Source organism: Acomys minous (assembly GCF_964271855.1).
Source record: "Acomys minous genome assembly, chromosome: 5".
Lineage (NCBI taxonomy): Eukaryota > Metazoa > Chordata > Mammalia > Rodentia > Muridae > Acomys > Acomys minous.
In genome coordinates, this window is record NC_140494.1 from 27,841,974 (window position 1) to 27,852,991 (window position 11,018).

Sequence of the window (11,018 nt, forward strand, 5' to 3'; positions counted from 1 at the left end):
CCTGTTTAGGGGTGTCATCTATTGACAGCTGAAAAAAATATAGGTATGGTGGTGCACACCTCTAATCCCAGTGCTTGGGAGGCAGAGGCAGGGGCAGGCATTTCTCTGGGTTGGAGGCCAGCCTGGTCTACACAGTGGGCTACAGCCCAGCCAGATAGTGAGAACCCATCTAGAGGGGGGAGAATAACTCATTTCTTTGCTGCTCGTTTCAATTCGGATTATTTCACACACTCTTGAAGAACCTCAAATTACGTTTATCCTGAGTATCCTCTTGAAGGTATGCAAACATACAAGAAAATCTCATCTTCAGATGTGCAAGCTACAGTCTCAATTAAAAAGAAAATCAGGAGTTGGGCATGGTGGTGCACACCTGTAATCCCGGCACTTGAGGAGGGAGAGGAAGGGGGTCTCTGTGAGTTCAAGGCCAGCCTGGTCTACAAAGCAAATCCAGGACAGCCAAGGCTACACAAAGAAACCCTGTCTCAAATAAAACAAAACAAATAAGCAGAACAAAAAATAAAAAAAGAGAAAGAAAATCAGGTACATAAAAACAGTTGAGAAAAAGAAAACTGGCAAATTCTCATATTTAAGATAACAAAGACCCACTTTGAGGGAAAGGGCTGTAAACAAGAGAAAGAGTCTTATGGGATGAGACAAATGTTACTTACTTTCCTGGCTAAGATCATGTTCTGTTTGGTTATATTAGTAAAGGGGTCATTTTGAGGAAGAAACCTAATAATTGTATTATTTAAAATGTCAATTTAATGGCATTCACTACTGAAACGCTTCTTAAGGATTAAAAAGACATTTAGAAACAGATACTGTTAAGAATAATCATGTTTAAAGACCAGGAGCATTGCATAATAGTTTGGCTAATTTAGGAGACAAAATATTTAATTTGGTTTGAGACAAAATAAACTGTCAAAGTAGACAGTGGTTAGGTTTACTAAAGACACTCTTCAATCGAGGGGGAGGTAAACAGTTGAAGTCCTTGCAGGGAAAGCAGACGTGGCTGAGAAAACATTCCTTTTGTTATGGCAACTTCAGAAACTCAGGTCCTACCTGGCCTGGCACAAGTAAGGGAAGAATTCTTGGGGCTTGGCGTGAGGCTCAGTGGTAGAATGTGTGCTTAACACACATGGGGACAGAGGCAACCTTTAGCACAAACAAGAGAAATTCTCAGATAAAAACCACAGCCAGGATCATTCTGGAAAATGATGTAGATGAACACCAGACCATGGTCGTTACACGAAGACAATTAATTACAGGTTTGTGTGAGCATGGGCAAGATCAAAGCCAAGCCCAAACCTCCATTTAAGAAGCACAAGTACACAGGTCTTCATTCATAATTAACATGTACTCTCTTACACTTTCAAGGCAAAGGTTTTGCTGATTGGTTGGCTGGCTTTCTGCGGTGCTGGAGGAAATCAAAGCCAGGGCCTCATACACACCAGACAAGCCTTCTACCGCGGCACTACACCACCATCAGCCTCTCCACACCCTAATCTAAGTTTCTAATTTATGAAAGACACCACTAAATATTCGGACAAAAATATATATATATATTTTAGAAAATCTTTACAATAAATGAAGATGTAGGAGCTTACAGAGAGCACACTGTTTATTTCAGTCAGTCGCGGCTCCCTAGGATACAAAGAACCCTGGGAAAGTGTGTGCAGAGTCCTCTCTTTGCTTTTTATAATTTTAAAGCAAATTAATCCATTGGACTGTATTTGAGTCTGTGCAAATAATCCTTCAGAAGAAATACCCAGGATCCTCTTAGCAGAGGTCATGTTTGCTTCTCCAAGATGACTGAGTGAGTTAAGTTTGTCTCCAGATAAAAGTGCTCCTGTCAGCAGAACTCAGAAGGCCTTCGAGGGTTCGGACTCGACGCTGTCATACGAACTCCAGCTTCCCGTGACCGCTATACATGCCCCAGTGCACGAGGGAGAGGATCTTCTCGTTGCTGAGCTCCGCTTGCCTCATCTTGTCACAGGTCAGACAGCAGTTCTCCTGCCCACTGACGGGCACCATGCACTCCAAGTCCAACTTTGCAACCTGCCCCTTCTTGGAATGGTGCCCGTGAAAGCTGTAGTGCAAACGAGAGAGCATCTGCTGCCGCTGATCCTGCAGTCTCTTGTTCTCACTCCGGAGCATGCGCAGGGCCGACGTAATGAGCAGCACTAAGATCAGCCCGCCGGCGATGGGAACCGCTATCACGGCTGCGCGGAACCACAGTTCTTTGGAGGAAGTCAGCTCCTGGACCTTGGTGATGAGGTTTCTGCTACTGTCGTGCTGATGCCGATTTCCTTGTCCTAAACGAATACGAAGAGAATTAATTGGTCAAGCAACCTGGTGACCGCCTCCTAGAAGCAAACGTGGAAAGAGAGCCACTTTCCACAAGGAAGCCCATTTGAACGGCAACTTACGAATCGGTTAAGAAACTGCGTGTTACGAAAGCACCCAAAGATGGTCACAGATGCATTTGTTTACAGGCTGTCATTACTTGGATGTAATGGCCTTTTAATGTCCTCAAAATGTTGGAATAACAGGCAAAGCCTATTATGTAGACATCTAATGCTCAGGCAGACATAAAAGCCGCTCAGTTAGAGATGTTCTTTGCATCCAGCCAGGCTCTCCCTCTGGTGTCTCTAATTACATTAACAACAAAATCAATAGCAGACATACAGAGTCGCTGCTGTCACAGGCCCATACATCAGGCAGGCCTTTGGGTCAGGACAGCTTGGACCTACCTGAGGCTTCACTCTTAGGAGGAGAGAGGACATCATGCAGGCCTCGGTAATTGCACATGTCTTCGTGACAGCATTCCAAAGTGGGCGTGGCCGGGCCGGAGTGGTTTTGGGGCTGCTTGGCTCGGCAGATGTCTGCTGTGTTTGCAAGTGAGTCCAGGCAGCCATGGGTGAGTGGGGAGTTGGTGTTCTGAGGATCGAGAAGTCGGGAGAAGCAGGCACTTAGCTCAGACTTACACATGTAACCGGTGGCCACACAGTGCGCGGCATCACAGTAGCATCGGATCTCTCCTGAAAACAAAGAAACGACGGACGTAAGCATCGGCTGAGCCCTGAACTCAAAGGCACCTACTAAAGTTTACCCGAGATGAGTGTTTGCGACAGCAGCCCACAGGGAGGACGGATGTGCTCCCAAAGCAGGCAATGTCCTAACTTTCAGGGAGCTAAATGTTGGTAATATATGCAACCCAGAAACAAATTTCCGATGAGTTAGGAGTTGTGAAACATGTTGTGTGGTTTGAAGAGAAACAGTTTTCGCTATATTGTCTTTTGTCTAAACTCATGTTATTTATCCAGTTTTATGCTGTACACTCACACAACATAAAAACTCCAGGCTTTGGGGGATTTTTTTTTTTTTGTCTATATAAATATTTGAACGGAACTACTGAATTGTTTGGCATCCCAAAGGACTGAGCCAATTTTTAAGAGCCTGAGCTGACACCTTATAAAGTTATTAACTAGACACAACAATCTAGAAACTGCACAGGTCAGGAGGTTTGCAAACCATGAAGCTGGGCAGCTATCTGTGATCTTTCTAGAAAAGGCAAACTTTGCCTATAAAGATTCTTTCATGCAGAGGAGCTTTTAGTCCGAACATTGTAAAACAGGAACTAGGCAGTTTACAATTAGTGGTTTGCTTGCCAAAGTCAATTTCTTTCAGCCCAAATGGAAAGTCATAAAAGTGGGGGATGTAAAACTTCGAAGCTAACTTCACCTCCTCCTCCTCAGCTTTACATGTAATTGAACATGTGACCTAAAAGGAGAAACTCGAAACTGAAAATCCTCTGCTGGTTGAAGGAAAAATCCTTAAGGAAACCTCAAATTTTTCTCCAGGAAGTGATTAAAGTTTCCTTTATAAAACTCATTTTGTGAGTTGTGAGGCACTGTTAACATCTTGTCATAGTGCAAGATTTCAGGCTTGGACCTGGACCTGAAAGTTATCCATCACAAGAAAACTGAGATGCCCAAAAAGGGTGGCCGCCCATCGCTGTTGGCCGCCACAGCTCACAGCTACTGTAAACCAAACTAATGCATACACCTCGTCCCAGGTCCCAATCGGAAGATCTGTCTAGTTACTGAAACCTCCACTCTGACATTCAACACTGAAAGCTTTGGCTTTTCCAAACCTCCCCCGCCCCCAGCCTCACTTTTCTTTCTCCTCGGCCTCTCTGTGAATGCTTGAGTAAGGTGTCTCATTTAATTATCTGTCCAAATCCCAGGCCACCACATGGTGTGCTCAGCTTTCACCCGGGCAGCTCACACTTCAGCTGGAAGAAAAGCCAGGCAGCTCAAACCCCACTAGCCAGGCTGTGGGTCCAGGTTCCTTCCCCTGGCTCCTGCGCTAAGAGCCTGAAGCCTGCAGCAATTCCTTTCTCCTCCTCCTTCTCAGTGCACCCTATTCTTTACATAAAAGTTCACCAGCCTTAAGTGATAATAACTTCATCACCCTGGCCTGGCAAATTCTATACAGATGCAAAGTGGAAATAAAACAGATTAAAAGTCTACTTTGAGCCTATTAGTCTCTGATTGGTGCGGAAAGGGAAAACTAAATGCGAGTAAAATGCTGTTTCGGTGTTTATGAGCGCCTGTTTAGAATACTATTTTCAATGACCTAGACCAGTTTTAATAAAACGGACAGGTAACTGGGAAAATTCTAAGACTTTATAGAAAAACTGAAGCCACATTTCAACAAGGAGAATGGACGCTTGTATCACTATATTAAAGCTATATTTCTGTCATTTCATAAGGTTTCTTCCTGAGGCATGCAAAGGCCGAAGGGGGACTGGTATTTTAAACCGGTGAACAATGCTCTTCTGTTTGCCCCTTTCTGGTTACTGTACGTAGTGATTAACAAAAATGTCTGCTTCAGTCAAGATGGCTACAGCAGGGGCCGAGGGCTTCTTTTAAATAAAGCTTTTGAAGTCCGCTGCACTCAGAAATCTCTGATCCCCTAATTATATCATTATCAGGCACATAGTTTCGGTATCTGTGACTTCATGTCAGCCCCAGTCCCTCCCTGCTCTGCCTGCCTTTGATAGGGCCAGGAGGCTCCCCTCTGCAGGCTGCAAGGGCTGTTATTTAGGGCTAATTACACCCTTCCTTCCAAAATAAATAAACACTGTAGCACCTCATCCTTGCTGGGCTGGCTTATCCTTTAACCTCAGGCCTGCTACATGGCAATTAGAGAAAAGTGTGTTTGGGGGTGAGGGTCAGAGACTAAATAATGCTTCCCATTTTAAAAAAAGGGGGGAGGGAGCGGTTTACAGAACACGAGGTAAAGTCCTGGTTGGAGCGAGAGAGGCTTGAAACCTAAGAGTTAAGAGAATTTCCATCTAAAAGGTGTGCCATGCTGGAAAGAAAAAGGCTTCCCCCCCCCTTCCTTTTTCCATTAGTGTCTGTAAAACTGTGGAGCGGGAAAGGGGGTGGATGACAGCGCCTACTCCTCCCAGCCGCTTCAGAGCAAGACGCCGCACTTCAGGAGGCATCTCAGACTTTTACAGTTTTAGGGAGACCTCACACTCCTCGGTCCGCAGACAAGCATACTCCAAGACTTTTCAGACATAAGAACAAACTCGCAGCACCCTCACTCAGTCAGAAATATTTAGGTACATGTGCAGATATTCAAAAGCACGAAAATCAGAGACACAGACAAGCCCCGCTCAGAAGGAGACACCGGCAAACTTAAGGGTACTGTAGACACACGCTCAGTCATCCAAAAATAACACGGAGAAGGATAGTGGCATGTTCAGGGGTAGGCACTGAGAAGAACCAACAGAGACGCCTGCCCGACCCAGTTGGGATCTGTGTTTTCTCGGGAACAGTCCCTTCGGGGTACGTGAGCCCAGCGGCGTCCGGTCATCTCCGGGCCCGGAGCTCAGGAGTTCACCACGGGCTAACCACCCCGAGGTCTGACAGTCCTTCAGCGCTCCAGGCCGGGGAGAGAGGTCCACGGCAAAGGCGGGAACCTCGTCGCTGCTCACGAAGCCCGACGGCCGGCCCCGCAATCCCGGCGCGCAGCCCCCGCGGCACCCACCTTTGGTGAGCAGTACAGCCATGGCGCAGAGCTCCAGCTGCAGCCAGATGAAGATGTAGCTGGAGTGGCGATCCATTGACGCCCCGCGCCCTCGTCGCTCCGGGAGCCAGGCGCGGCTGCACTACGACCCCCGGGGCGCGCCGCGCACCAGCCCGGGCGCCGTCACTGGCGCGGCGGGGGCCGGAGCATGGAGAGAGACCAAGGCTACCGAGGACACGTTCCAGGGCCCGGGCGCTCTCCCCAGCCGTCTGCCCCTCGCCCCGCCGCCCCGCGCACAAGCCACTAACAGCGGACGCGCGAAAAACCCACCCGCAGCGAGCTGCGTCTGCACCCACCAGGAAGCCCGAGTCCCCGCCGTAAATAGCGCCCGGCGCCGGGAGCTGGCCAAGCTTGGCCCCGCCCCGGTCCCGCCTCCGCTCTCTGATTGGCTGATGCCTTAGCCCCGGCAGCAGGGGGCGGAGCCAGACGCGGGCCAGGGCGGACTTGCCCCCGGGCTCTCGCTGGCGCCGACTGCTAGCTCTGTGGGTTCGGCCGCAGCTCTCCCCCTAGCGGACTCCTGCGCGTGCAGCCTCTGAGGCTCCGCGGAGCCGGGCTTCTAGGGAGCCTCCGAGTTAGAAGCTTTGAGATCTCCCCCCGCCCAATGCTCAGTCTCCAGCCAGCGGCCCCCAACACGTGGTTTCGCTTTTGTCCCACCTGAAATCTGCAAAGGATGCCACACTCTCAGTGGTCATATTCTTGAGTCCCCCACAGAAAGTAGCTATGCCCGGCTGCCGAGCCCCGAAGCCCCGCCAGGGACAATGGCCATACCCAGGCCTCAGGACCCCGGATCTCCGCCTCCTACGGACAGTGGCCATGCTCTGGGCTCCAGAACCCTGAGTCCCTAGGGACAAAGACCATGCCCGGGCCACCCAGTCCCGGAGACATATACTTCCACTCCCACCCCCATCCCCTGGGACAATGGCCTTGTCCGGGCCACTGGGCCCCGCCCGCACGCGTGTGGCTGAGGAGGAGTCGGGTACGGAGCCAGGGAGGGGCGGCTAGGAGCTGGAGTCTGCTCTCTGCCGGCTCCCTGGCTCCCCCGGGCGCATCCGCCCCGAGCCGGCCTCCTTGTGATCAATAAAGCCCAGACAGACAGGCTGTTGATCAGTGGGAGCCGCTGGGTTCTCCCGGGTAGACAGGGGACCGGGAGCCTGCTACAGACACTTAACGAAAATCAGCAAATCCAAAAGCACCCGGCGCCAGCTAGACGACACTGGCCGAGACTCAATTAACCACCCCCCAAACAATCGTAGGCAAACACACCCGCTGACCTGATCAATATCAGCCCCACAGCGATCTCTTTCCTGAGATACCAAGTCATTTATTAGGGGTTGTGGGGCGGCCTGCCCTAAGGAACCAAAGATGCAGATGGGCTGCTGTTTGCTTGGATGAAGGGGAAATGAGCTTAAGAGTTTTATTATTAGTGGGAATGCTCTTTTACTTTGCGTCCCCCAAGCAGAAGTAAACCATCTGCGAAATTCACTTTTAGGGTCTGCCAACATTTAAAACGAAGAGAGTGTAAAAGTCAGGTCATTGTAGAATGGGACGGCACATGAGAAGAATAAGGGCTGCCTCTAGCTCAGAGTCGCTCTGCAACAGCTCTTAAGGCTCTGGGTTCCATCCCAGCACCCCAAAGGAAAAAAACTGTCTTATGGCCTGAAAATCAAGGAGGAACCTTCTAAATACCTAGCAGTTAACTTCCTGGAAGTTTCAGAGACATAGGAAGTTAATGATGCTACCTTCGAAAAAAGGACGTTTTTGTATACAAAAGTAAATAGTCCTATAATCTTATACTCTTACTTTGCTAGGTCAAAATTGCAGTTTAGAAAAAACGAGGGAAGTTCACACTTGTAATCCTAGCACTTGGGAAGCTCTTAGGTGACTAATGCTGGAGAATTGGCAAGAGTTGGAGACTAGCCACTGGCTATGTAGTGAATTCCATACTAGCCTGGGCTACAAAGTAGACCCTGACTTAAAACAAAAGACAAAAAAAATTTTTTTTACAAATTTAAATATAAAAAGAGAAGGAAATAGATTGTGGGATGTACTCTATAATCACACAATTTGCAAGGTAGAGGAGGGAGAATTGCAATGTTGAGGCCAAACTTTAATATATATATATATATATATATATATATATATATATATATATATATATATATATATATATAAAGACCTTGTGTCAAATAAATAAATAAAATAAACACACAAACACACGTATGAAGACCTTGTTCCAAAAAATAAACGCACACACATACATACACACACACACACACACAGAGAGAGAGAGAGAGAGAGAGGGGGGGGGGGGAACTGGTGATGTAAGCAAGGTCAGCAGGGGTCTTAGGAGAAAACTGAACAGATAAGGGCGACCAGCAAACAGCAGGCCTTTCTGCAAGGACAGCTCACAGTCAACAAGAAGAGAATTTCAGCATTTCCAGGTTCTTTTTGACTGTTAACACTTTGGGGAGTTAGTTCAAGGACCCTGTGGACTGTGTATTCAAGTAATGGCACACTCTTTTAACCCTGGAGAGTCAATCATTAGCTAAAGGGAGCCTTTCAGCTCAGTCTCACTCAGCCACTTTGGAGTTCCCACCAGTAGACCCCACAGAGTCCGGAATTGCAAACATTTGGACGTCTAGACAACGTGTCACAAGTCAGATGGTGGCCAGGAACTGGGTGCAGGAAGTTCTAAGGCAGTCCAACAAGGTGAAGATGTCCATGGGATGGTCTCCCGGGAAGCAGTGACATTGAGATTTGCTCCTATGGCATATAGGCTGTGGAGGAAGACCGCTTCAGACACAGAGGACAACAATTTAGAGATGCATTGAATTCACTGTGGTGGAACTGCAGGCAGTTCTCTGTGGCTGGCACATAAAATATGGAGCAAGGAATGGACCCAAATCTACTGAGAGCTAACTCTAGTTACCTTTGATGCAGATAAATATTTCATTAATTGACGAAAATGTAAAGAAATGTGTAGGTACACACTAGGTTGTAGCACATACTCCCTGTGTTCCTAGGTTGCTTCTGTTAGTGTCCCTTTTCACACTGGAAGGCATGGCAAGAGCCAAGCTAGGAGACACTGCTCTCCTGTGCAGGCCAGTGACATAACCCCCAGTGACTAGGTAGGGTTTTCCTTTGGATAGAGAGGCAGAACAAACTCTGGAGGGCATTCAAGAGAGACGTGCAAAGAGAATTGCAATTCCTATATGTCAGAACCGGGTCTCAAAAAATAAACACACACACGCGCGCGCGCACGCACGCGTGCATGCACAGAAAGAGAGAGAGAGAGCACTGAGGCGGTAGGGCAAGCTCTGGAGGTCATTTCAGGAGGGATGTGCAAATGCAGACATGCGGGGGCAGCTGGAGTTCATCTCCCTGCGGAGAAACAGCAAGCGAGAAAGATGTGCCAATAAGCAAAGACTTAAACCCCAGCGGGTTTTCAATAGGTGTTTGTGTGCTAGAAGACAACTCCAGATGTCCATTTTTTACCTTCTATCGCGTTTGAGGTGTGGTCGCTTGTTGCTCACTGCTGGCTGGTCTTTGAGCTTCTGGGAAGTCTCCATCTCCTGTGGGAGTTAGGGAGGCCAAAGGAGGAAGATTTCTAGTTCTTTACTGGGGTAATATTCTTGTTACCACACCCAGCTTTTCTGTAATTCTAGGCATTAAACCTAGCCTCTTCTTGTGTGGCAAGCACTTTTCCTACAGAACTATCTTTACTAAACACTTTTTTTTTTTAATCTTAGTATTAACTCAGGAATCTTGTTGTTGAAAAAGGGTCTCATGTAGCCCAGGCTGGCCCTGAACTTACTATGAAGTCAAGGTTATCCTTGAATTCATGATCCTCCTAACTCCAGTTCCTGAGTTCAGAGATTCCATCATGACGCCACAGGCCTGGAAAACTCAAAAGCTCAAGTATGCCCCTGTCCCTTCCCCCCCTTTTTCCCCCTTTTGTAAACGATGGAACAGCTGTATGCCCCAGGCCTCCTTCGGCCTCCTAAGTGCTACGACTGGAGACACGAACCACCGCAGCCTGTTTTAAACAACATTTAGTTTATCTTTTGATTTCTGTGACATGGGGTTTAAACCCAGGGTTTTGTTCATGCTGAACAAGTGCACTTCCACTGAGTGACATCCCCAGTCCATAAACCTCTCTAATTTACAGTTCGTTCACTGACAAGTCAAAGGACCACTCCTCCTAAGCACTTGTGTTTATCAAATTAACATCCGCCTTTTAGTATTACATATTTTTATTGCCATTAGTATCTATGTTTGGAGGTTTTATTTATATATTGGTTCAAATATAATTCAGAATAAGAACTTGAGATGTATTCCTTTTTTAAAGATTTATTTTATTTTATTTATGAGTGCTCTATCTGCATGTACACCTGCAGGCCAGAAGAGAGCATCAGATCACATTGTAGATGGTTGTGAGCCACCATGTGGTTGCTGGGAATTGAACTCAGGACCTCTGGAAGAGCCAACAGTGCTCTTAATTGCTGAGCCATCTCTCCAGCATGGGATTCATTCCTTAGACAATGATTTCTACTCTTGTTTTTCTTCCTATGGTCAAACTACTTAAGTGGGTGAAAATTGGTTTTAAGAGATACAAACTTGTCCTTTAATGGGCTTTTCAACTCAGCGAATGAGAGTGTTTGAATCAGTGAGGAAAATCAAAATTGAGTTAGGGATAGTATGTCAAGTCTGAGCCCATATCAATAGTCAAGAGAATAGGCAACAATTTTAATTCAATTTAAGATGTTTAAGGACAACCATTTCCCTATAGAGTTTTGTTTTGTGCTCTGCACATGACTACTTCTGTCCATTCAGCTTCTTCGCTCACCTTCAAACAGCTATGGCTGTGTAGCAGTGGGATCCATGGCTTCCTCTGAATATATCATTTTCAGCCTGCC

The 11,018-nt window shown here is 47.3% G+C and overlaps 1 protein-coding gene across 1 annotated transcript; it reads right to left on the reverse strand.

The window, feature by feature from the left end:
- Positions 1 to 1,541: 1,541 nt before the first annotated feature.
- Positions 1,542 to 6,427, reverse strand: BAMBI (BMP and activin membrane bound inhibitor). Its single transcript, XM_084781629.1, has 3 exons — positions 6,064 to 6,427; positions 2,754 to 3,041; positions 1,542 to 2,315 (listed from the first exon to the last, which is right to left on the reverse strand). The coding sequence occupies exons 1-3, from the start codon at positions 6,137 to 6,139 to the stop codon at positions 1,897 to 1,899; spliced, it is 783 nt and encodes a 260-aa protein (XP_084637755.1). The 5' UTR covers positions 6,140 to 6,427; the 3' UTR covers positions 1,542 to 1,896.
- Positions 6,428 to 11,018: the final 4,591 nt, after the last annotated feature.